The 25,160-nt window shown below is 53.5% G+C and overlaps 11 protein-coding genes across 11 annotated transcripts; 6 read left to right on the forward strand and 5 right to left on the reverse strand.

Moving 5' to 3' along the window:
- Positions 1 to 506: 506 nt before the first annotated feature.
- Positions 507 to 2,129, forward strand: CkaCkLH20_02148 (uncharacterized protein; the record flags this gene model as incomplete). Its single annotated transcript, XM_038884867.1, has 9 exons — positions 507 to 653; positions 711 to 749; positions 816 to 906; positions 956 to 997; positions 1,067 to 1,221; positions 1,294 to 1,331; positions 1,390 to 1,527; positions 1,604 to 1,979; positions 2,088 to 2,129. 9 exons carry the CDS (start codon positions 507 to 509, stop codon positions 2,127 to 2,129), a joined length of 1,068 nt encoding a protein of 355 aa, XP_038749655.1.
- A 203-nt stretch (positions 2,130 to 2,332) lies between these two features.
- Positions 2,333 to 3,121, reverse strand: CkaCkLH20_02149 (NAD-dependent epimerase/dehydratase; the record flags this gene model as incomplete). Its single annotated transcript, XM_038884868.1, has 1 exon — positions 2,333 to 3,121. The coding sequence occupies one exon, from the start codon at positions 3,119 to 3,121 to the stop codon at positions 2,333 to 2,335; it is 789 nt and encodes a 262-aa protein (XP_038749656.1).
- A 1,161-nt stretch (positions 3,122 to 4,282) lies between these two features.
- CkaCkLH20_02150 (WSC domain-containing protein) lies at positions 4,283 to 5,957 on the forward strand (the record flags this gene model as incomplete). The annotated part of the gene is made up of 2 exons (XM_038884869.1): positions 4,283 to 4,418; positions 4,474 to 5,957. The coding sequence occupies 2 exons, from the start codon at positions 4,283 to 4,285 to the stop codon at positions 5,955 to 5,957; spliced, it is 1,620 nt and encodes a 539-aa protein (XP_038749657.1).
- Positions 5,958 to 6,060: 103 nt separating this feature from the next.
- CkaCkLH20_02151 (major facilitator superfamily transporter) lies at positions 6,061 to 7,730 on the reverse strand (the record flags this gene model as incomplete). The annotated part of the gene is made up of 4 exons (XM_038884870.1): positions 6,061 to 6,657; positions 6,720 to 7,296; positions 7,373 to 7,456; positions 7,507 to 7,730. 4 exons carry the CDS (start codon positions 7,728 to 7,730, stop codon positions 6,061 to 6,063), a joined length of 1,482 nt encoding a protein of 493 aa, XP_038749658.1.
- A 3,571-nt stretch (positions 7,731 to 11,301) lies between these two features.
- Positions 11,302 to 11,712, reverse strand: CkaCkLH20_02152 (uncharacterized protein; the record flags this gene model as incomplete). Its single annotated transcript, XM_038884871.1, has 1 exon — positions 11,302 to 11,712. One exon carries the CDS (start codon positions 11,710 to 11,712, stop codon positions 11,302 to 11,304), a length of 411 nt encoding a protein of 136 aa, XP_038749659.1.
- A 717-nt stretch (positions 11,713 to 12,429) lies between these two features.
- CkaCkLH20_02153 (metallo-beta-lactamase superfamily protein) lies at positions 12,430 to 13,422 on the forward strand (the record flags this gene model as incomplete). Its single annotated transcript, XM_038884872.1, has 1 exon — positions 12,430 to 13,422. The coding sequence occupies one exon, from the start codon at positions 12,430 to 12,432 to the stop codon at positions 13,420 to 13,422; it is 993 nt and encodes a 330-aa protein (XP_038749660.1).
- Positions 13,423 to 14,204: 782 nt separating this feature from the next.
- On the forward strand, positions 14,205 to 14,864 carry CkaCkLH20_02154 (GPI anchored serine-threonine rich protein; the record flags this gene model as incomplete). The annotated part of the gene is made up of 1 exon (XM_038884873.1): positions 14,205 to 14,864. The coding sequence occupies one exon, from the start codon at positions 14,205 to 14,207 to the stop codon at positions 14,862 to 14,864; it is 660 nt and encodes a 219-aa protein (XP_038749661.1).
- Positions 14,865 to 17,125: 2,261 nt separating this feature from the next.
- On the forward strand, positions 17,126 to 18,865 carry CkaCkLH20_02155 (amino acid permease; the record flags this gene model as incomplete). The annotated part of the gene is made up of 2 exons (XM_038884874.1): positions 17,126 to 17,322; positions 17,386 to 18,865. 2 exons carry the CDS (start codon positions 17,126 to 17,128, stop codon positions 18,863 to 18,865), a joined length of 1,677 nt encoding a protein of 558 aa, XP_038749662.1.
- Positions 18,866 to 19,011: 146 nt separating this feature from the next.
- CkaCkLH20_02156 (uncharacterized protein) lies at positions 19,012 to 19,501 on the reverse strand (the record flags this gene model as incomplete). The annotated part of the gene is made up of 2 exons (XM_038884875.1): positions 19,012 to 19,061; positions 19,123 to 19,501. The coding sequence occupies 2 exons, from the start codon at positions 19,499 to 19,501 to the stop codon at positions 19,012 to 19,014; spliced, it is 429 nt and encodes a 142-aa protein (XP_038749663.1).
- A 2,332-nt stretch (positions 19,502 to 21,833) lies between these two features.
- CkaCkLH20_02157 (uncharacterized protein) lies at positions 21,834 to 23,006 on the forward strand (the record flags this gene model as incomplete). Its single annotated transcript, XM_038884876.1, has 1 exon — positions 21,834 to 23,006. One exon carries the CDS (start codon positions 21,834 to 21,836, stop codon positions 23,004 to 23,006), a length of 1,173 nt encoding a protein of 390 aa, XP_038749664.1.
- A 677-nt stretch (positions 23,007 to 23,683) lies between these two features.
- On the reverse strand, positions 23,684 to 25,055 carry CkaCkLH20_02158 (uncharacterized protein; the record flags this gene model as incomplete). The annotated part of the gene is made up of 2 exons (XM_038884877.1): positions 23,684 to 24,312; positions 24,422 to 25,055. 2 exons carry the CDS (start codon positions 25,053 to 25,055, stop codon positions 23,684 to 23,686), a joined length of 1,263 nt encoding a protein of 420 aa, XP_038749665.1.
- Between the last annotated feature and the right edge of the window lie 105 nt (positions 25,056 to 25,160).

A 25,160-nucleotide genomic window follows, 5' to 3' on the forward strand; every position in this document is an offset into this window, starting at 1 on the left:
TACCGCTGCTTGATGAGAATGATATTCTTATGCTCAGTTACTCACTCACTATATGAAAAGTAAAAAAGAAGAAACAAAAAGCACTCCAATGTCCATAAGATGTATTTTTCTTAGCACTCATACTGTGCTACGGGACACTTATCTGGCGACACAATTTCTTTGGTCCCAGGAAAGAGAAATCTCAGTGGAATCGCACTTGCATGACATGGAAGGTTTTTGAAGGTCGGGAAACGGGGGCTCCCAGGCGGCCTTTCGGATCTTGATGCGCCGTCTTCTGCATGAGACGGGTCCCAACAGCTTTCGAGCTGCACGCCACAACCATGCATACGACTCTGGGCGAAGAGAGGGGAAATAGTTCAGGCTGAAATGAGTTCCGTGGGCTCATAAATGGGGTCAGGCGCCAGGTCTTTACGATGTAAGTTTTCTGTTCTGGGAATATCAGACAGACTACGAATCAGCAACCGCCTCCCAAAACCTGATACTCTTGCGACCGTCGCTTCGAAATCATGTCGGAAGCCAAGGCCGAGCACAACGCCCCAGATGCCCCTTCGGCCTCCGCGTCCGCTGCTGCGACAACTGTGCCAACCGTTCCGGCCCTCGCAGAACATGGAGCGGTGGGGTCTATCAGCGAAACCGAACTTCTCCCCGATGAGGTACGGCGAATGTGGTGGCAAACTCCTCTGAATACTACTAAATAGCTTTATTTCCAGCCTGGAACCGGTGCCGAGAATGACTCTCTGAAGGGCGAGGTAAGGAATGGAGACCAAGAGTGTTGAGTGTCCCTGATCCCTTACTTGCATTGCGTCCCTCCACAGAGCATTGCGTCCTCCAGTACGAGTGTTCATACTTCCGTGCGGCAATACCGAGAAGAGAATGGACGAACGTATCATTCGTACAAAGAAGGCAGTGAGTTTGAAACTCACCATGTATCAATCCGAGGCCCTGACGTGGATAGAATACATTATGCCGAACGATGAGAGAGAAAATGAACGTCTTGGTATGTGGAGCATACTTCAGTGTCAGCTTTTTCTTACTGATCTGATTTCCAACTGACATATGGGAGTAGATGTGCAGCACAATATGTTCATCTTGGCTTTTGATGGACGCCTTGGGACGTCTCCCCCGAACGATCCAAAATCCAAAGTTGGGCGTGTCCTCGATGTTGGGACCGGTACCGGCGTGTGGGCTATGGACTTTGGAGAAGACCATCCTGAGGCAGAGGTGATTGCCAATCGTTCTTTAATCCCGAACTTTCCGCCGGGCGTGCTTTCTAACAAATAATGCTCTCGCCAGGTTATCGGCATTGATCTGTCACCAATCCAACCAAACTTGTGCGTAATCAATTTGCCATATTTTTCCCTGACTTTGGGGCTCTATTAACATTAACAGCACACACTCCAATGTGAAGTTCGAGGTCGACGATATCGAGGAGGAATGGAATTACTCTCAGCCCTTCGACTACATCCACAGCCGTATGATGACTTTGAGCATCAAGAGCTGGAAGGAATACATCAAGAAGTGTTACGAGTAGGTCATCCGCTTTTCAAACGAAAGTATGCTCTCGGTACCTGGGCATTGGTTATTGACGGTCCGACTTTGACAGCAACTTGAATCCCGGAGGTTATCTTGAGCTCAACGAGATCGATCTCCAACCTAGATCCGATGACGGAACGCTCCAGGAAGACTGCAGCCTCCTGAAGTTCGCCCGTCTATGGGGCGAAGCCGCAGCGATGTTCGGTCGACCATTCTTGAGCGACCTGAGCGTGTTGCGTGAAGTGATGACCGAGGTCGGCTTTGAAGGCGTGAGCGCTCAGAAGTTCAAGTGGCCATCCAACCCCTGGGCGAGGGACAAAAAGCATAAGGAACTTGGTCACTGGAACCTCGACAACTCTGTGGCCAACTTGGAAGGTTTCATGATGGCGCCATTCACAAGAGCCCATCACTGGACCGAGGAGGAAGTGATCGTTTTCGCGATGCAAGTGCGTAAGGAGATGACCGACAGAAGCATTCATTCCTACTCTACCATGCGAGTAGGCCTAAGTTGTCCGCTTTTCAGAATGAAAGCTTTTGATACTAACATCTGCTAGTTGGTCGATTTACGGAAGAAAGCCCTCTGTTGCTTAACCTAACGAGGTTTCGGTTTCATTGAGATACAACTGTGGCATTCGCCGATCATCCCATCGGCTGCTGTTAAACTTTAGGCGTATATACAGAATCATATGGAGAAAAGCCAATCAAAATAGTGCCAAGATCTTCCTGCACATGCACCGACGTTGACTAGCAACCGATGGGATGTGTCCGCAAAGGTTCATTATGAATGGCAGCGCCGCACCTAGTAGTAACCCTCAAAGGTGTCTTCACCATCTTTGGCTACCCTCGCAACCGCTTGTTTAACTGTTGAGTCGCCTTCTCCAGGTCCCAAAACGTCGAACGCAAGTCCGTGAGTCTTGTCATTTTGGATCGATGCGTAGATCACTCTGGCAACATCTTCACGAGGGATGATGCCCACGGTTCCCACCTTGCCGGCCCGAATCCTGTTCTCGCCGGGACCTTCGCCCAAGCCACCGGGTCTCACGATGGTGTAGTCGAGCCCCCTCGCTGCGTTTCCTACTCTCAGCTCCGTATCGGCGGCAAGCTTAGCCCGCAAGATTGGGCCGATGATGCCCCACATGCGGTCGCTGAGCTTCTCGTCGGCCTCCGTGTACCAGTCCGGAACGGGCTTATTGTCGCGGTCGCGGACGTCGAGGGCGCTTATGACAATGTAGCGCTTAGTTCTGACGTTGGCTTTGGCCAGGGCATCCATGGCGCGGATGGCGCCGTCTCGGTCAACGGCTGCGGCGGATTCGGCATCCTTGCCGCCGGCCGCCCACACTACCACGTCGGGCCGGGTTCCCTCAATGAGTTTGATAAAATCGGCCTCGGAGCCGGTTGCGATATCTTGAACGAGGGGCTTGGCGCCGATGGCTTTGAGGTCCGGGGCTTGGTCCGGGTTCCGGATGACGCTGAAAACGGTGTACGGCGTGGCGGCGTCCAGAAGGATCCTGGTCAGCTGGCGGGCGGTTTTGCCGTTGCCGCCAAAGATGAGGGCAGTTGGCATGTGGAGGATAGATGCGTCGCCCATGGTTGATTATGTCTCAGATATTATTCGCTTGACTTATGGTGACCTATGATACTACACCAAGTGAGACACTGACTCTGGTCTCACGGATTGGCTTCGATGACGGCATAATCCTTACAGGGGCCGGGCAACGGAAGAATTATGACGCCGGGAGAACTCTCGGGCATCTGCTTTTTTCCGTCCCATATTCATGCAATTACGTGAGAGTTTCTCCCCACTAAACACACTTCTGAATGAGTTGACACCCATCAGACACTCATTGGAGCGTGCTGGATGATGCCCGTTGTCGTCAAACTCGGCTGTCATGGTTGGGCTGATCATTCTCATTCTCATGCCAAAGTCGATTCTCATAACACATGGCAACGATTCACTCACGTTTACTTCCATGTTGCTAATATTCATCGAAGCAATGAATCTACGCAGCTTCCTCCGTGTCGCTGACCCTGCTGCCGCGCAGTTTGAACTCAGCACAACTGGCAACCATCTCGACACATCAAAAGTCCAGCACTCGTCTCCCGCACAGGACTGACATATCTCATCCGAAGCTTGCGAGAACATCGGTGCGGGAAAGCTGCCAAATTCCCATCTCAACACGACAAACCCCATTGCAGATCGACCAACAAACTATTAAACCAACAAACCCGTCGGCTGCCCCAGACCGCCAGCCCCTAGGCTTTTAGCCGACTGCACCGTTGCGCTGATTGCCCGTCTTCAGGGCTGCGTGATGGGTAATTACAGCTGCCTTATTGGGCATTAGGCGCAGCTCCACGCTACATTGGGGTCAGACTAGGGAGGCCTTGTCTCCGGAAATGAGCTAGACAAGCACTTAAGAAGAAGCATATCTGGGCGAGATCCACGACGGGCTGGTCCGATCAGAAAGCCGCCTTCCCATTCGGCAATTAGGCGTGACATTTTTAGCATGCTCGCTGGGGAATACGAGATGCTCCATACCGTCTTCAGGCGTGACCCTCTCTCTGTTGATGGCTCCGTGTCTGCAGGGTCTAAGGATCGTTCCGTTCAACGTTGCATTGCCGGGTTCCTCGAAAGGATGGAAGGGAAACCCATAAAACGGCTTCCTTCTGGTGTGATATGAGATGAAGGTGAATCCGGACACTCGTCTCTTCCAGTCACTCGTTCCCATTCCCGGCGTTTCTGTATCCCATCATGAAGCAGAGTCTTCTCGCCACCATCGCTCTGGCGTCTCTCGTATCGACCGAGTACGTCTGGCCGTCTATTTACGATGAAATCGAGGACCATCTCTCCCTGCAGGGCGGCTACCTGCGCAGGGGCTTCATCGATGGTCAGTTGTTCCGGTTTCCGCACATCATCAACCCACGCGTACTAACTTCAACAAGGTGTGATTACGTGCGGCTTCGGCACCAACATCCAAGGCCGCCAGAACTCAGCCGAATGGATCCGAAGCGCCTTCCACGATATGGCGACACATGACGCCGCAGCCGGCACGGGTGGCCTAGACGGGTCCATCTTCTTCGAGCTGGATCGCGCCGAAAACATCGGTGAAGCCTTCAACAACACATTCGGCTTCTTCAGCAGCTTCTACTCTGTCCGCGCTTCGGCCTCAGACTTGTTGGCGATGAGCGTTCTCGTCGCCAGCTTCTCATGCGGCGGCATCAAGATCCCCTTTCGCGCCGGCCGTATCGACGCACAGGAGGCTGGCCCTGCAGGCGTTCCTGAACCGCAGACTGATTTAGAGGCCACCCAGGCCGCCTTCACCAAGGCCGGCTTTTCGACTCAGGACATGATTGCCATGGTGGCTTGTGGTCACTCCCTTGGAGGCGTCCATAGTACCGACTTCCCTGAACTCGTGGGCGTCGAGGCGGATCCGAACAACGACACCGTCGCCCACTTCGATGTCGAGTTCGCCCAGTTCGACAACGGTGTTGTAACCGAGTATCTGGACGGGACAACGAAGAACCCTCTCATCGTTGCGACTAACGACACGCTCAACTCGGACAAGCGTATCTTTGGTGCCGACGGCAACAAGACCATGCAAGCGATGGCCGACCCGAACACCTTCCAAACCATGTGTGCCGACATCTTCACTCGCATGATTGATACCGTGCCTGCAAATGTCAAGCTCAGCGACCCCATCGTCGCAACCGACATCAAGCCCTACATTAGCGGCCTGTTCCTCAAGGACGATGGCAACATTTCTTTTGGAGGTCGTATCCGCATTCGAACTTCTGCCGAGACCGGTCGCGACCCGAATGACTTATCTGTTCAACTTACCTACGCGGATCGTGACGGCAACGGCGCTACGGTCATCACCACGAGGAAAGCGACGTTCCAGGGAGGCTCTGCTTCGGGCCTGTGGAGAGAGTCATTCCGCTACTGGGAGTTCGACACTGCCATCAGTCCCGATACTGGAATCAGCAAGTTCTACATCCACGTCACGAAGACCTCCACAAACGAGACGATCACATACGATAATGCCGGCAACGGATACCCAATGAACGATGGTCTTCTGTATCAACAGGCCCAATCCTGCATCGATACCGACGCGGTTGATGGGAAGGTGGTAGTCACAATCAAGGCCCTCGTACGCAAGGATCGCCTGCCTGCCGCCGCAGACGGCCTGACTCTGGATCTTGTTCACAAGGTCCGCAGGCAAGGGGTTATCGTTCCAAAGTTGGAGACGGAGACAATCAACTTCCAGTCCACAGGAGCAGAGACGGGGCAGTGGGCCGTCTACAATGCCACCGGGTTGCTCGCAAGAGATAGTTGGAGCACTAGCTTCGACATCAAGTTAGGAGGAGAGAACCCCCTTGAGGTTGCGTTCCAGAAGACCGGCGCACTAACCGCCGACGCTTGCTCCTAGATAACCACTTAATCATAATGAATATGTCATGTTTCTATGCTTCTACAATTGATTCCAGTAGCTAGTCTAATGTTGTCCACGCCATCTTGCTGCCGCACAACCGTTAAAGAGTATATAGATTCGGGGCTCTACCCGTACCAGCAAACCTCTCCAGAAGCTTCTTGTTGTCTCTGTTCAAAGTCCACTTCATGAACATGCAGCCCAGAATGCTCAGCATGGAAAACGTGACCATGAGAATCATGGCTTTCACATAGCGCGGAGAGTCTCCCGGTGAGAAGAAATACGGGCTCCAGATGTTTCCGAACTGACCCATCACGTTGATGATAGCTGTGGCGCAAGCTCTTTTCTTCGGCGTTTGGCTGACAGAAGATGCCGCCCAGCCGAAGAGGATTGCGTTTCCCGAGAAGCATCCGGAGATGTACAGGAAAGAGGCAAAGTACCGAGCCGGAACGTTCAGTGTTGCCACGGAAATGATGAACCCGCTGGCAGCCATTGCCATCGGAACACCGATGTGCCAGCCACGTTCACTCCTGATGTCGCTCGAGTAGGCTATGAGCAGAGAAATGACAGCACCCACCAAGTAAGGCGGAGCTGTACAGAGTAGGGTGACTGTCCGGCTTCCAAGCTTGAAACCCTGAACAATGGTTGGGTAGAAATTGTTGAAGCCGTAAGCCGTATGATTGCAGCAAAGAATGAAGGCCTAGAAACGTGAGCTGGGTTAGAGAGCCTTCTCCTTTCAAATTCTCGGACATGATTACTCACAAATACCCAGACTCGGTAGTCCATAACTGCAGCCTTCAGTCCATACCATATCGAGTCGTTGGACTCTTGATTTGATACTTGATCGCGTGCAATTCTTTCAACAGCAACCTCTCTTTCTTCTTTTGTAAGTAGCCATTTGGCCAAGCCAGAGTTGGACTCAGGGTAGTCGGGTATGAGAAAGAACGCAATCAACCCAAAGCCAAAGCTTGCAGCGCCTTCAATGATGAAGAGCCAACGCCATCCTGCCACCCCATGCACGCCGGAGAGACCGGCGAAAATGGCGGCCGAGAGTAAGCCCCCAAAAGAAGTTGCAAGAACCAGGCCAGAGTACAGTACTGCGGTCCGAAGAGCTAGTTCTTTCTTCGTGTACCAGCACGACAGCAGGAAAAAGGCGCCCGGGCCGAACGGCGCCTCACTGACGCCCAAGAAAAATCGGACGGCAATAAGCCCAGGGTAGTTGTTTACTCCGGCCGTCGCAGCCGAGATGCAGGACCAGGCACACACCCAGAAGGGTATAAAAAGGGACGGCCGCACGCGTGTTAACAGCATATTGCTCGGCACTTGCATGAGCATGTACCTGTATGAAACGCATGTTGCTATCAGTACGAAGCTATCAGGTGGACTGATGATCAAGAACGAGATGCCTGTCTTACCCAACGTTGAGAATCGAAACTGCCGTGTTGAAATTATTGCCTTTGAGGCCTAAGTCGGCCTCAAAGGTGTCAAGTTTGGCTTGCCTACGTGTTAAGTTAGCCGACTGTTTCAGATCACGACGTCGAAGACGCACGCTATGTTGTTTCTGTCGAGATAGTTAAAGAGGTACAGGATCCATATGATGGGCATCAAGGTGCAATCAAGCTTGCGACGGAGTCGCTTTTCTCTTGCCAGCCATGCTTCGTCGATGACGGGGTCATCTTTCTGGCCGGTCTCGGGTTGTTCTGTCTCCGGTTCTGTTGAAGGCTCGGCCTGTTTGAGTTGTTGGACTCCTGTGTCTTTGGTGTCGGTGTTCATCGTCGAAGCTGGCCGTGTGTGAACAAGACGCCAAGCAATCTCTCCGTTGCTCAAGGGAAGTAGTCGTTTGATCTAGTCATAGATATGAAGCGACTGAGTTTGTGGTATTAAGTTCACGTTCAGACAGATGGTGCGGAGGTTGGAAGATACTTTATTACACAGTACTACCCTGTAGGGGCGGGGGAATCCGGGGAAGACAGGGACCGGTCTAGGAGGGAGCGGTTCCGAAATAGCATGCGGGGCGACTTTGGGACCCCTCTTCAATACCGCCCCGGGCACAAACAAGCCGGGATCGGAGCTGCTGCGTAGATGGGTTCACAGACGAGCCCATATTGGATGAGAATATTTATAGTATTTTTCTACAGTGTTTTATATGTCTTCCTATTGCAGCATAAGTTCAGCTTCGTCTCAATGTTGAACGCTGATCTTGTCAACTGAAAAAAAGACTAGTAAATTTCCTTTCACAAAGGTGAGCATGTCCCAACTTGCAAAGTGCTTCAAGGCATTCCATGGCTGTCCGGATATTGACTGCCGGCGCGGCAATAACTGACACAATTACCAAATGACATCATCTAGCATCGGGTTATCGGGCATGTCCCGCTCTACAGTGTGTTTTGGGGCAAGTGCCAAAAGATTGGTAATTCATCGTGTAATAGTACTCCGCCATGGAGCATCGGACTCACAGATTGTCGAGAAAGATTGCGACCCCTTCTTACTGCCGGGGTGGACGCAAGGGCCGCAGGCCTCGCAATAAAGCAAGTTGATATTGCAGTTCATCTAAGTATTTCAATGTTCTGCTATCTAAATGAATCAGGAGCCAAACAAATGGCATGAGATCTTGTCTATCATCGTATTGACACGCAGTCAGGACTCCAACAGGCCATCCGCATAAGTTCTGAGAACCCTGGCCATCTTTGGCATCACCTGCCAAACCGTCGTTTCTTCCGTGTTGAGTAACTCTGCCCATCGTAAGAGGACTAACACAGACAGAGGCTTGGATGGATCATCTGCGAGAAGCTCTCCGTTCGGCCTGTCCAACATCTTCTCCAACATGCCAACGACGCTTCTTTCCTCGTCGGACAGATCTTGAGCTACTTCAACCACCTGCAACCACTTCGACAACATCAATGCACACTCGAAATATGACAAAGAGTGCTGCACACTCCAAACCCAGAAGCTTGTTCGCGCTACTATTTTGAAACCAAGTTGCGTCGGAATCTGAAGAGCCAAACAAGCCTGAAGAGCCGCTTTCGTGGGTTCCGGCCCTCGAGTAGGCGTTTCCACGGTGCCGACAATCTTTGCTATGTGTGATTCGGAGCAAGAAGTCGTAAAACTCCTTCGTATCGAGGAGTAGTCCGAAACCAGCCGGATGTACGCGACTCGCAACATAGCAGTACAGTTGAAAGCGATTGGCCCGCGAGGATCATCGGGAGAGAGCAATGACTCGGGCTCGCTCTCCCACATCAGCTGCCATCTTTCCAAAACATGTAGAAAGTACTGCAGGCGTTCGGAAGAATATGCATTCTCCATTGAATTCGAACGACGGAAAAGGATGATTTTCTGCGTCAAGAATGAGATGACGAGGTGGCATCCGAACATGCCGATGTTCGCTGGCACTGGCAAGAACCCGTCTTCAAGCCTTCTGACGATGTCTTGAATAGAAGGCCATGCTTGAGAACCCACCCTTTGGATTACTTGAACCCATTCGGCTTCTGTCTCTGCGCACCACTTGTCTTCATTTGCCGGCACGCCGTGCTCGATTTCCAGAAGAAGCGGTGACGGAATATCGTACGCAATATTCATCAAGTTCATGAGAGTGAATAAGCAAAATGTTATTCTAAAAGCCAGTCAGACTTGCAAAAGTTACCCGTTCAAAAAGAGAAGAATCACCTTTTCAGCGACTCTCGAGACCGCCATCTTTCCCAACTTATTGTAGTCATATCCCCAGCATGCTCCGCCAACACCCATTCTTGACGAAGCATAAGCGTCAGCCGACCATGAAATTGCATAGCAATCCTCAGGTCATCCGCTGTACCGCTCCAAGCAGCGAACGCCGTCAACAACATGCCCGTCTGCAGTGCGTGAAGTCCTTCGTCTGTAGGATTCGTCATGTCCACGGCCAGCTTGTATAGATCAAAAGCAATTTTACGCTCCAAACTATACAAAGCTCCGTTTGCGCAGACAGCGAGGACCAGCGCGACAGGGGAACCATTTGGCGTCCACGTGGGTGCATGTAAGAACGGCTGATGACGGTTGAAACTGTCGAAATACCGCCTGATGAATTGAGACAGGGTCTCCTTTGCTGGTAGACGATAGGTCGCGTTTATCGTGCTGATTTCTATTCGGAGTTTTGTCCAGCACGATTCTGTCATATCCGCGTGCTTGGCTGGTGCCACGTCTTCACGCAATGCGTGATTCGAATCATATTCCAAGGTTCGCGATTTGGGTTGAGGAAATATTGACAATGAGTCTGGTGACTCTGATGCACGCGAGGAGATGATTGCCACATCCAAGGCGTTAGTCCCGCTGGGTGCCCCCGTTCCGAGGCGATGGTCGCAGTTTTCTGGCCAATCTATGTTGTCCGTATGCAGATCTGGGAGTAGATAGTCTTGAGAGAAGTCACGTAATTCTAAGCTGTCGTCAAACAGAGCTTCCGTTACGTTTTGAGCGGACATGAAAACATCCCCAGGAAGGCCGTCATTCCAAGCTCTTTCCTCGACATCATCCCCAGGTATTGTCAGCATTTCTTGTCCCCCTGGTGCCTGATGAATACCTTCAACTCCGTTAATGGCATTCTCCAGGTATGGTGAACCATTTGCTGATGCGATGCGAGGATATGCTTTGACAACCCTGTGCGAAGCCTTCCTAAGGTGATTGGCCTTCAACTCATGCCGACGAAGCAGGTCTCGTCTCGAGAATGCCTGGCTACATAGCCCACACTTATAAGGCTTCTCGTTCGTGTCTAGTGATGATGACTGTTAGTCCCAGAGACTTGTAGCAACCCCTCGCTCGCATGTTGGCTCCTCACGTATGCGTTCATGTCGAATCAGATGCTCAGACCGATTGAATTCCCGTGAACAGTGGGTGCACCGGTGCGCGATGAGCTTTTGAGGCGGCATTTTTGATTAATCGATCGGCTTCCCGTTTAAATCTGACAGATGAGCCGATCATGCAGTTCAGAGCGACAGTCGAGCGACAGCGGAGGACAGGAAGTTGCGCTTCCCCGCATGCCCCGCCGCTCCTCCGGCCCACATGCGGCATGGACGCGGATGCACCTCAGCTCATCCCGGCCATCCGTACCGTAGCCATGATATGTATTCCGTAAGTCTAGCTTACTTTTGAAGATGAACAGCTTTTCAGATACAAAGTAGCTCGCCAATTGCCTCAATGGTCTAAATATTTCGGCTCATCTATTCCTATTCCCTCACCAACCACTTTTCTAGCTTCGAAAACCTCGCGCGGGAGATCCGCTTCACGATTTATAGTGAGAAAGCCTGAAAATGCGATATTAGTAACCAAAAGAATCTGAAAGAATATAGATCAAAGCCAATGGCCATAAAAATAAGAAGTCTTACTCAATCAAGTTGCCGTCAGGATCCCGCACGTAGATGCTCTGGATAGGCCCCTGCGCACCGGTCCTCGCGACCACCTTCTCGCCTTCCAGGACTTGAATCCCATCGGCCCGGAATCCCTTAATCAGCTCCTCCAGGTTCGTGCCGTCCTGAACGAGAAAGCACAGATCTGCGGTGCCCGGGAGTGCCGTCTTCGCCTTGGGCTCGAACTCTTTCCCCTGCTGGTGGAGGTTGATCTTGTGCGGGCCGAACTTGAGCGCCGTCCGCTGCACCGAGGGATCCAGCGGCGACGTGAAGGTTTCCGCCTTCATCCCGAGGTACGTGCTGTACCACGAGACGGTCTTTGGGACGCTCGCGCAGGTGAGCACGAGGTGGTCCAGGGTCTTGACTACGGCTCTGGCTCCGGACATGGTTGCTGGGGTTGGTTGAGTGATACGAGGGGTAGACGCGATGGATAGGTTTGGTGTCTTGTTCGATTAAGTAGATGGGAGAACTGTTGGTGTTGGAGAGCGACGCGTGAAAATTTGGAGTTGGTGTTGGAGATGTTGGAGAAGAATAAAGACGTCATTATTGCCCTAGTTAAGTCTAGTAGAGGGCGCCCCGTGCCGAAGTCCGAGACGTTCGGCTTCTGGACCCGGTGCCGAAGTCGAAGTCGCCGGAACCCCACACCCGAGGACATGTCCGCGAACTTTTCTTCGCCATAAACACCTGCAATAGCTTTAGTCAATTGCAAATGAGAAGAGGCTCGTTATTCGTAAAGCCGGCTTGAACTCATCTCAACTTATCATGTATAACTACCCGCTTCACTAAGAAGGGACTATCACGAGCATCAGTTCTCATCTTGGATTTCAGACGCAGGCTCATCATGTTGGAGACTCGGCCAATCAACTGGCTGCTTGGGTGAGAGTGCGTGACCGCCCTCCATCGTCTCCATTCCTCCAACAATCTCCAACACCCTCCACGGCCTCCACAAATCTCCAACATGCACCCAAATACTACTAAGAGTTCCTGACACCCGTGATCAGTCAATAGCTACTCCTCTGATTCCAAGGCAGCATCTCGTGTACGCATCAGATTTGAAGCCATCCTAGCAACATCAATAAGTGCATCTGAACATAGCCACTACAATGAACACCGGCGTCAAAACCGGGAGCACTGCCTCATATGTGCAGCTCTCACTCCTCCCCGCCGGATTCCTCACCCTGCCCGAACACTTCTTCTGCGCAGATCAGCATGACAAGAGCATCCGCAACCTCGTCCCATCAATGTCCTTCTTACTTCAACACCCTACTACAGGCTCCAAAATACTATTCGACCTCGGGCTGCGGAAGAATCTCGACGATTACCCAGATGACATACAGCCACATCTCAAAACCCGGCAGCCAATACAGACCGAGCCTGATGTCGCTGACTCGCTGCGCCGTGGAGGCATGGAACCTCGCGATATCAACGCCGTGATCCTCAGCCACGTCCATTACGATCACGTCGGCGACCCCCGCAACTTCCCCAACGCGCAATTCATCGTCGGCCACGGGACTCGCCACCTACTGGAGCACGGCATGCGATATCACTCCGCGGCCAAGTTCGAAAAGGACCTGCTCCCCTCCGATCGAACGATCGAAATGCCAGTGCAAAGTCAACAAACCAAGCCTCCACCGAACTACGCCGCAGAACTAGCCGCCTCACAACTACCCCCGACTCGAGGGCTGGATGTCCTGGCTCCAGGGCTGAACCATGACTGGAGACCCCTCGGCCCGCTCGACAACGCGGTGGACCTATTCGGCGACGGGCTCGTCTACATCGTCGATAGTCCGGGCCATCTGATTGGTCACTTGAACGTGCTGGCAAGGGTGGCAGAGGACCAGTGGGTGTACCTGGCCGGCGACGCTTGCCACCACGCCCGCATACTGGAGGGGTCGACGGGTATGGCTACGTGGTGCGAGAACGGGATGACTGTCTGTATCCATGCCGACAAAGAAGTTGCTACGGACACCTTGCGTAGGATCAGAGAACTCAAGACGAAGGGTTTCCGGGGGGCCAATGTTGAGGTGGTTCTGGCGCACGATGAAAGTTGGTTCTGGCAGCATCAGAATGCCGTGTGGCCCCAGACTTTTCTGTAGGCATTCAAGGCAGTTATTGCCCGCCAAGTCTTCCGTGAACAATATAACTCGATACTAGACCGCTTGTGTATAGATGCTTGCATCCATTTCAAAACAATAGTCAGTTTCAACAACTCATTGCCTTGTTTGTACCGTATATCGCAGCCTGCTTCAATATTGCATGATAGGCACAAGCTAACTCTAGCTGCAGCATCAACCGAGGCGACTAACCGTCAGACGGGCAGACTTTAATCAAACCAACAGAGCCTTACCGCCAGTTGCACTGCAACTACTCGAAATCAGCCCTGCGGCTGAACCTCTGGGGGTGTGGTGAAGCGGGGTGATTCAGCTCCGTGATTACCTGCGAGTCGCGAAAATCAGCCCCAAATAAGCAACCCCGCAAACCCCAGATCCCGGCTGTCTCGACGCCACATCACAGTCCTGGCCGCCCAGCTTCGACTTCGAGCGCACACCTACCGGCAGAAGAGCAGCGGTATCGTGTCCGACTCTGGCCTGCAGGAACAAAAGAAGTGCCGTTTGATTTGTGGCACGCTTGTGACACCTTGGCATTGGACGCCACTGCGCGGGTTGGGTTGACACTTCATCTCTCCCTCGGGAGACGAGCTGAGCTTCTTTGATTTTGTGAAAGAGAGCGAGGAGAATGCCCAACGGCGCAGTCCTACCTTGTGCGCGCCGTCTACTTAAGACGGCAGTTCCTCGATGATGTGATGGGAAGAAGTGGAAGCAGTTCAGCAAACACACTCGTAGCCTCTTTCCACGCAATTGTTTCCCCATCGTTCACCATGCTCAAGACGCTTCTCTTCCTCGGCCTCTCGGTGGCCACCTCATTTGCATATGAGGATACGCTTGTATACGCGGACATGACCCCCGCCAATCCCGTCCTCTTCAAGCGCCAAACCGTCCCTTGCAGCGATATTGGCAGGAAGAACTGCGGCGACGGCTGCATCCTGATCTCCTACACTTGCTGCCCCGACGGTGCCGGCGGGTGTCCCACGGCCTCGACATACTGCCAGGTGGGCAGCAACGGCCAGTACGGCTGCTGTGCCCGCGGGAAGACGTGCGTCGGAGACGGCGGCACCAAAACCGATACCATCCCCGGCGGCATCGTCTTCACCACCAGTACGACCACGCTGAGGTTCACGGATGGACCGAGTGTCATCGAGTCCACGTCCACGGCCACGTCGACTTCGACCATCTCCGTTGACGTCCCTGAGGTCTCCACGGTGACACCTGAGGACACTACCACGAGCACCTCCACGAAGACATCGGCCTCGGCGTTGACCTCTGATGTGTCCGAGGAGGCGACAACTACCTTCGCGGCCCCGACCTCGACGCCGACGAGCATCCAGACTCCGCCAGTAACCGTCAACGCTGCCTTGAACTACGGAGCTTCGGCTGTGCAGGCTGCTGCCGCTGCGTTGATGGCGCTACTTGCGATTTGAGAGACATGTTTGGCGATACTCGACGGGTTGATTATTTTCGCTTCTTTGTATGGGATATTTGTGAGATCTTGGAGGAAAGACGGAGGGTGCCGGTTTTCGGTGTTAGTCGAGGGCTAGCGTAATCAAAATAGTATCTGTCTTATACGAAATGTCGTTGCCGCCGACTTAGTTTCCGACGTGATCCATTGTTCTCGTTGCCTGAGAAGACGTAAGGCATGGTAAAGTGCTATGGCGCGTTTGTCGACCAGAAAGAGTGAGCCAGGCCGAGGCATCCGAGTGCCTTTGGAAGAAGCCGTCGACTCGTCTGAGGCAAGTATCAATCTCCGAAGGTAGTTGGGTAGGGCGCAGGGCGCACAAGACGTGGAGGCGTACAAGTCCAGACCGGGTTCGTACCGTCGTTATCAACCACATGACGTTAGACTGATGCGGAGACCAGAAAAGCTGAGTCAAGCGCGGGAATCTATCGTATCTTTCACGGGGGCACCAAGATGTAGTCGTTAAGCCGCAACGATGCTGAGCAGAGCTGACCAGACGGCAGATATCAAAGTCGGGATCGGGATCGGGGAGGGTCTCCGACCTGAGCTGGTCCGCTAGCGCGTCGTCGGTGAGGCATCCCGTCTCCCTGTCCGGCGGACATGCGGGGGACGGGGGAGTTGGTTCATGTACCGGGCCGTGCCAAGGGTGCCAAAGTATGGGGAATGATTACGGAGATCAATGATGGTTTTGTTCAGGTCCTCTTTCGCATCCTGACGTGATTGATAAGCCTTTTGTGGTCCCCTGTCGTGGACGAAACGACTCGTTGGACTCTGGTATGCGACAGCAGGTTTCTTCTCATGGAAATTTGGTGTATCTTTCACGGAGTCGGCGCAAATTGAGTCGGTGAAGGACGAGCCGTTTAATTCCGTATGATTCGTGTAAAGTGGACTTAAGATTGCGTGCTCATCATGCGATTCTTATCGAGGGCGCGGCTCAGTAAGACTGACCACGACGCGATTCACGTGTTGCTGACCTGTCGGCGATTGAAGGACGAAGGTGTCGGCGTTCGGGCGCAACTTTGGCAGACGGCAAGCAACCAATCAGATACCCGAAAAGCTTCCCCAGAACCGAGACCCAGACCGAGGGGCAATTGGGCGTCAAAGTGCGCGATTTGGATTCTGGAGAACGTGGTAAAAATGACAAAATGGTGGAAAGTTTTACGTGATGATTCTCTCCAAACCACGGCAGTCAGCGGGTACCATCGGTCTTTCCTCCGCCCCGGATCCACTATTCCAAGGGTCGCTTCGACCACGTGACATGGGTTTTTTGGCGTGGAGGCGATGAGGTAAGCCATCCGTTCAGTAGCGGTACGTACCTCACTATCAGAATCTGCGTGCCGAGCTCGGTGACCTTAGCAAATGCATTTCTTCCAAGCATTTTATCACCAAATATTCTTCGGTCAACAGCGGTCAATAATCAACCAAAACGTCCCCGAACGGTCAACTGCCAACCACGCCCTTCCCACCACGTTCTTATCACGCAGTTTTCCCGAATTTGAGGCCGAGGTGGATGTCGTGGAGCTTGGCATCCACCCAGACAGGCCCGCCAAGTAGATAAGCCTTCCGTCCGAGTGTGTTACCCCATGGGTTCACTGAAAACGTTACGATACAGAAACAACTGATGGCTGTTCTGCATTCCGGTTTCGGTTTAGCTCTTCCCCGTTCGTGAAGCTTGCCCGCGCCGACGCACCAGTCAGTGCCGAGCATCACTTGCAGTTGCAGAGCCTTCGTGTTGGAGACTCGACATTTCAAGGGTTCATTATGTTGTATCCTACGTCACCCAGCAACAGCAGCGACCCTTCTGCTTACAGGACTCATGACCGCTGAGAGAGGATCGAGGTCGTAATTCCACGGGTGCGGGTTCCGTTGCTTTGGTCCCGGTACGATGTACAAAAGTCCATTGTCTCACGGCGCACAAAGCAGAGCAGCAGGTTGAAGATCCTCGCAATGTCTCCGGCCTGGACTCCATAATACTGCAGCCGTTCCCCTCGAGCTTGACTAGTAATTACTACCTAGAGTAGTGTCGCCTTTCTGCTCGCGTTGCTCTCCGCGTTCTGGAATCGTTCCGTGGTTGCGCCGGGGACGCCCACCGACACCTTTGCGACCGATTTTTTTCAAATAATCGTGACCGCGCCGCCCACACACACACGCCCTCTCCCGCTTCTTCTTCTCTCCCCAGCTCATACTCAATCTTTCTCTGTCTGAGCTGCGCCTAGCTACGCGACAATGGAGAAAGACTACAGAGGGCCCTACAGCGGCGGCGGCCCGTTGGCCGACGTCGAGTCGAAGCACCAAGGCGAGACCTACCCGCGCGACGTCAACTTCGCGGCCCTCAGCGGCGAGCCCAACCTTCTCGAGGAGCACGACCAGCTCCAGCGCGGTCTCAAGAGTCGACACATTCAGTTTCTGGCTCTCGGTGGAGCGTGAGTCTTTGCAAAATTCTCTTGGAGCTATCCGTCCTGCGACAACCAGCTAACCTCTCCCAGCATCGGAACCGGTCTCTTCGTCGGCTCTGGCAGCATCCTCTCCCTCGTCGGCCCCGCGCCGCTCTTCATGGGATACCTCTCAATGATGTTGCTCGTGTGGAACATCATGAACAACCTCGGCGAGATGGCCACCTACCTGCCCCTCAAGGGCATCTCGATCCCCTACTTTGTCGAACGCTTCGTCGAGCCCAGTCTGGCTTTCGCCGCCGGTTGGAACTACTGGTACGCCTACGCCATGCTCGTCGGCGCCGAGGCCTCGGCCGGCGCCATCCTCCTCGATTACTGGCAGACACCCGTCCACCCGGCCGTCTGGATCACCATCATCCTGCTCGTCACCCTCGCCCTCAACATCTTCGCCGTCGAGATCTTCGGCGAGGCCGAGTTCTGGTTCGCGAGCATCAAGCTCATCACCATCCTCGGCCTGATCCTCGTGAGCCTGGTCATCATCCTCGGAGGCGCCCCCGACGAGGGCCGAATCGGCTTCCTCTACTGGTACGACCCGGGCGCGATTACACCATACCTGGTGGAAGGGAATACGGGTCGCTTCCTCGCCTACTGGACCGCGTTCGTCCGCGCCGGTTTCGCCTTCATCACCTCCCCCGAGCTGATCGCGCTCGCCGCCGGTGAGACCGTCGCCCCGCGCCGCAACATCCCCAAGGCCGCCCGCCGCTTCGTCTGGCGTCTGGCCATCTTCTACGGCCTCGGCTCCCTCATGATCGGCGCCATCACCCCCTCCACCGACGAGCGCCTCCTCAGCCCTTCCTCCAACGCCGCCGCCTCGCCGTGGGTCATCGGCATCCAGCGCGCCGGCATCGGCGGCCTCAACCACGTCATCAACGCCGCCATCCTCACCTCCGCCTGGTCCGCCGGCAACGCCTTCCTGTACTCGGGCAGCCGCATCCTCTACAGCCTCGCGCTGAACAAGCAGGCCCCGCGCTTCTTCACCAGGACCACCAAGCGCGGCGTCCCCTACACCGCCGTCCTCGGCACCTGGTCCATCGGCCTGCTCTCCTTCCTCACCGTCAGCAGCGGCACCTCGGCCGTCTTCACCTGGTTCATGAACATCAGCACCATCAGCGGCTTCATCGCCTGGATCGTCGTCATGATCACCTACCTGCGCTTCCGCAAGGCCATGATCTTCCACAACATGATGGACCGCCTGCCCTTCCGCACGCCCCTGCAGCCCTACTTCACCTGGTTCATCCTCGTCATCCTCGTCATCCTTACCCTCACCAACGGCTTCCAGGTCTTCTTCCCCGGCAACTGGAGCGTCTCCGACTTCTTGGCGGCCTACATCACGCTTCCCATCTTCTTCGTGCTCTACGTCGGCCACAAGGTCTGGTTCCGCACGCCCTTCGCCAAGAGGCCCGAGGACGTGGACGTCATCACGGGCGTCAAGGAGATGGAGGACATGGCGGAGCTGGACGAGGAGCCGATCCCCAAGAACATGCTGCAGAAGATCTGGTTCTGGCTTGCTTGAGGTATCTGCCGCAGAGAAGTAGAAAAGAGATGGCAGCGCGTATTTGGATACATATAGTCTCAAAAAAGTTGGAATATACTGAATTATTTGTTCAATCTTGATCGTGGTATCATTCATTCTATAAACATGACGTGAATATCTCGATTTCATACCCCGCCGCCACCTCCTCCCGCTGACAGATGCCCCTTCTGCACGGCTGCATGTGAATCAATATCAGCGTGATCAAAGTTTTATCCCAGGTTTATAAGCTGACTTACCTGCCCTCTTGACCGTCGTCTCAATGATGCGCCCCTGCTCGTCGACGTGGTAAGTCTTACCCTCCGCGCTCGGCAGAGCCTCCACGGCCTTGACGACGGGCGGCTTCAGCATGTTCTTCAGCTTGCCGAACGTCGAGTGGGGGTCCGTCGGCGGTTTCGTCGCGGACTTGGGGATCTCCTTGACCACGCGCGTCGACACGAAGTGGTAGTTGTCGGTGGGGAACGGCTGCGGCTGCGTTCCGCGGAGGCCGCCGGAGCTAGCTCCGATGTTGTCGGCGTCGCGAATGAGCGGGCTGGCGGAGGCCGTGTCGGAGCCGACGATGGTGTCCTGGCTGAAGACGGAGGGATCGTACTCTTTGTTTTTGTTCTGGGCGCTCATTGTGTTTTGTTGCTTAGTTGTTCTATTTCCTATGATGAATGAACGTCTCACGGAAATGCAATTTTGGACGGCACATTCTTTAATGCTTCAACATGGCGGCACAGTGTCACCCACCTCTACTCGGGAGGCGCATTTCACGGGTGCTCATACGATTGCCTAGACTTACCACTCCAATGGGAGCTGGCTGGCGTCGCTCTCCTCAGAGGTTCGCTTAAGCTTCTGGCGCCCAGCTTACATGGCGGCCAGCCAAAGAATCTTAGGTGACGTCCAAGAGACCAAGAGACCATAAGCTTCCATGGCCAGGCACTCTCAGAAATATGCCCTGGTGACCAGAACACGTGAGGATTCTTCGCAGTCTGCCTTTCCGCCCTACTGCCATGTAGCTCGCGCGTTAGTGCGGCACAGCAGCAGATTTGAAGGATGGCTTGGTTGTCGCCAATCGACAACGTCTTTTGCCGGTCGCTCACGTCCACTTGATAGCCTGAGTTTGATGGTGCTCGATACATTTACTAGCCTGCACTTACGACTTGACAGCTTTTCCTGGGCAGTTCACCTTCATCTCAATGAGCGGTTTTGGGCAGCGACTGTGCTGTAGAGGTGTGCGGTCTTTCGGTGGTTATGGGCTGTTTGAATGCGCCAGACTTCTAACTTGGACTGTCCGAATGTACGAATGTATCAGCTGAGACTACTGACTTGCAATGAAGCACGTGTTAATCTATGAATGCAAACCGTTTCCAGAGGCCAAGATGAGGGGTATGTTGCAATGACGATGAGTGGTTGCTTCTCGATTGGCAGAGTCTCGACCGCAACCCCTGCCCCTCGTTCGAACTCGTACGATTTCTACTAAACTAAAATAAAACATACTTAAGTATAGCTAAAAGTATGTACTTAACTTTAGTTTAGGTAAAGATCCTGGTAATTTAATTATATGAGTCATTTTGTAGCGAGAAAATCTATAAAAGGGGCCCTTTTCCCCTCTCCCCTCAGCAGCCTGCAGTCTGCCTGACTCCGAAGTCCTCCTTACACTCTAGCTAACGTATCACATCAACCCGCACACAGCCAATCACTACTGCCAAGTCACAAAACCATACAGCATCGCTGTCATCAGTGACTTCCATCAGAATAAAATCAAGACGTACACGAGTACGTCAACGTTGCCATACTACTGGCGACAGAAATAAGTCTTCAATTGGTTTCCAGTTGAGGAATAACCGGTTACGGTTCACAGATCATTTGTGATTTGTTCCGTCGCCAATAAATACTGCCACAATAACCAGACCACCGTCGTCCCTCTGCATAAGTAGAGGAAGTCGTCGATGTGTACTGTTGACGTCTGCTGTCGCAAGCGACTTCAGGTGAACGTCTTCAGTTCAATCAGTGGCAGGAGGGGTGTTGTTGTCTCAATTGCGACAACCTCTAAATATCTAATTACTCTATTCAACATACCTTATCACAGGTAGTTTAGTAGTAGAAGATACATCAGGCAATACAAAGATTCAAGATTTGTCTTGCTTTTGCACACTTCTATGCAAATCGGAAGTGCATATCATTGCATTTCGGCTCAGATAAGATCTCTCTGCAACGCCGGCGTTCTGTGCCAAGCTGTCGTCAGTTGTAAAGTCAACTGAGCTTCAACAAAATAGCAAGAGATGAAATAGCAAGACAGAATACTCCTAGACATAAGGGCGTGAGCTAAGCAGGCATCTCGCCAATATAATATCATATCCAAACACATCAGGTCGTCGCTTCAGAATATCGTTGTTGGCCTCACGTTTGGGTCCCGCCAGCCTGTCTCAACCAGCTCATCAGGCAACTAAAGTCCATCAGGCGGCAGAACAAATAACAAACATCACTCATAGTACTGCCGACTCGTTCATTGTGTTTCCGAAAGCCATTGTAGCTCATCAAGGCAGCCCGGAAGCCCTCGGCCCCCTTGGACCCACACCTCCGTTCCGAGTCCGGCTGTTCACGACATCACAACCCCGGCCGCTGAGATATGAAGCGGAGCTTCTTTTAAAGGCACCACGACTGAAAGCTGGCCACGACTAAGCAGGTCTCTCAGCACCCAGTGCCTCCCCTCACCACCTTTCAAAATAAATCTGTCTTTTGATCTCTTCCTTGTTTTCTTTTTTCCTTCCAGACCTTTCACCAAACACCTCCTCCACAAGCACTGCCAACTCGCAACATCCGAGTCCAAAGCAAGGACTCAGCTCAGTACAAAGATCATCACATCATCTGTAAGTATTCTTTCTTCTGCCTATTCACGTCTTATGTGAATACTCAACGCGAGGCCAGGGACGCAGGACAAGGACAACGAAGGGCAGAAGAAAAGATGGCATCCCTAGATCCCAAGTTCATTCTGGGACCTGGCGCCCTCCACCACCTCAACACCTCCCGCCTCAACGCCTGCCCCCAGATTCCGGGTGGTGTTGGTCAGGGTAGGGACCCTATTGGGTCCTACTTCACCCTGACCAACACCCAAACCATCGACCGTTTGGGCGCCCTCTCTCGCTCGCGCAACATGACCCAGGAGACTACCTCCGTCTTAAATATGAAGAAGAAACTCAGGCCGTACCTCGACTACCTCCAGAGGTGCCAGGCCTACTACGGTCTTCTGGTCCCCCAGGACTTCTACGACGCCCGAGAGACTCTTTTCCGCGGCCTCCGCAAGATCTTTCACCAAGAGTTCGTCACAAAGCAGCGCCTTTTCACCAATCAAGAGAAAAGACGTGCCAAAAACATCTACAACTGGGCCCAGGGCGTTGCTGTTGCCCCCGAGCAAGGCGAGATCCCTGGCGAGACGACTGCCCTGGTCACCACGAACTCTTCTGGCCGCTCCGAGGACCAGCCTCCCAGCAGACACCCGATCTGGGGCATTGACGGAATCATGTACGGCCTCGCCTTGCTCTCGCGCACCCCCACCCGCTACTGCCTCGACAGCCGCTACAAAGGCCTCAAGCGCTCGGCCGACGTCTACGGCGACAACGGCTTCGAAGTCGGCGCGTGGTTCCCCTACCAGAAGTCCGCCGTCTTCTTCGGGGCCCACGGCGACCAGATGGCCGGCATCGGCTTCAAGAAGAGCATGGGCAGCGCCTTCTCCGTCGTCGTCAGCGGCACCTACGAGAAGGTCGACAAGGACGAGGGCAACATCATCTTCTACTCCGCTCCCGGATCCATGGACAAGAAGGACTTTAGCGAGTGTAACAAGACAACCCCTGCTACCGACGCCCTTTTCGAAAGCAGCAAATCCAAGAAGCCGGTCAGAGTTCTGCGGAAGGCCATCAAGAGCGAGAGCAGGGGCTCTATCTGGACTCCGAAAGAGGGACTCCGGTACGATGGTCTCTACCGCGTCAACACATGCCGTATCGAGTTCAACGACCACCAGTGTCCGTTTTTCCAGTTCGAGCTCGAGCGGCTTGAGAACCAGAAGCCCCTCGGGGAGCTTTGCAGAATCCCGACCACGCAACAGTTGAAGGATTACCGCAAGATCGCCGAGTTCTTCTAGGCTTATCACGGCAACAAGGAGAGAATCGGTTCTACTCCTTATCAATCAACCACGACCAGATTGGAGACGAAGGGCAAGGTTTTGGAGCTGGATGAGCCCGAGTCTCCCTTTTGACGATCAGTCTATACCACAGATTGGAGAGTCTCGGTCAAGTTTTGGAGGTTACAGGATTCATTCTCTTCTCTGCTACGGCTCAGAACACGAATTGGAGAGATTTGGTCAAGCTTTGGAAGATGATCACGCTCGGCTGTATGTCCATCAATTCAAACCACGCAAGCAGACGTTGCGCATGGAAATTGAAGACTTCTAGGGATATGGGAGAGTTTCGAGGGGTACAGATACGAAGTGCCTACAAGGCTTTTACGATATCAGCATGGAGGCACAATAAGCAACAGAGATCGTGGTTTTTGACGGGCTGATTACGGAAGTTTGGGGGACAGGATTTCTTTTGTTAAGGCACGGTATCAGGACAAGCCAAAATTGGCAGGGAACATTGAAAATGAAGCCTCGGATAGGCTCTAAGCCCACTTCATAGGACAGTTTAGCAATTGCTCATTATTTCAGACCCTCTCTAGATCCTGTTATGCCGTGATATTTGAGACTTTGTGACGCTTATGTTGATAGTAACCCCCTCCTGCTTCCATTCTTTACCAATTTTATGTCCCGTGTTGCTCAAATCACAAAATCCCACCTCTGTTATAAAACCACAGCCGCGTCTCCTCAATACCCAGAGCCCCAGACATCAGTATCCTGCCGAACAAATCAACATCATCAGCAGACGCCTCCCTCAAAACCTCTGTAAAAGACTGCTTGTTGATGACGAAGTGCCGCTTCTCCCTCCAAGCAACGGCAAACTCGACCACGTTCGACGCCTGCCAGAGGTGAGCCGACAAGGTCCAAGACTGGCAGAAGAGATACCTATCCTCGCAGCAGATGGGCGACTCGTTCCCGACGAGCATCTGGTACGCGACGAGGAAGAAACAGGAGAGGAACATGGTGCGGCGGGCGGACTCCTGGAAGATCCATTCGTGGAAGAAGTCCTTGGTCGGACACATGGTCTGGTCCTCGGCCGGGCCCGTCGTGGGTTGGGAGGGAACCCATTTGACGAAGGGAAGGAGGGCGTCGAGTGCGGGTTCGAGGGCGTGGAGGCTGTGATGGGCTGAGGCCCGCATGGGGATGTCGCCGTCGAAGAGGCGGATGATTTGGTAGAGGAGGATGGCTTGGATGCGGGCGAGGATGTCCAGTCGTTCCTTTGGAAGAGGTGCGGCGAGGATCTCGTGAGCCCTGGCCTGGATGGTTTTCAAGACTGTGGGAGAGTTGTATTTGTTCTTGGCTATATATAGAGCACAGCAGGCTTGGGCATCTACGGAACTGCTATGAGTAGGATATAACAAGAACAGCTGGGGAAGACATACCCTGCATCTCCCGTGGCATGTGAGTCCGGTACAGATATTTGTGACACCACGGTACTTGGTTCTCCAGGACCATGAGCGAGGGTGCTGTTTTGATCGTGTCGAGGGCATACTGCAGCCGGGTGGCAATCATCTCCTCGAGGGTGGTATGGGCCGGTCGGCCATGTGCCGACACCAGCTCCCGGTCTGGATTTGGTGACATGGCGACAGGGATGGACATCACTCCGTCAAGAAGGGCATTGGGATTGATCAAGTCATCAAAGCCCATATCCAAGGTGATATCTTCCAGCTCGCCCAGGTCCAGTGGAAGAAGATCCGGGCCCTGTGACCAGGGGATCACCGAATCGTATGAAGGTGTCAAACCATCGGGTCCGGCCGGAACAAGAACATCATCCAATGTGCTATCCGAGTTGTCCTTGGGTAACGGGGTATAGACACTTTGCGGAGTATTATTGACAGCGCGGGCTCTCGATCTGGCCGCCGCCGGTTGATCGGGGTAGACGCAGTCGATCTTCCGCCGCGAGCACCGCAAGCATGCGGGTTGGCCGTGGTCGCAGCGGCGCTTGGCTTTGGTGCAAGCTACACAGGTTTTCCGCCGCGGAGGCGGGTTGGCCCGCTCGAAAAAGGAGTTTGACATCTTGGAGTCCGGAATGTGACGTGGAGTCACCAAGTTCATCGAGCGCTTCTGACGATCTCAAGCACATGGAGTGGAAGATTAATACGGTGGTGGCATTCGCAGGTG

The sequence above is a fragment of the Colletotrichum karsti genome (genome assembly GCF_011947395.1).
Source record: "Colletotrichum karsti strain CkLH20 chromosome Unknown Scaffold5, whole genome shotgun sequence".
Taxonomy (NCBI): domain Eukaryota; kingdom Fungi; phylum Ascomycota; class Sordariomycetes; order Glomerellales; family Glomerellaceae; genus Colletotrichum; species Colletotrichum karsti.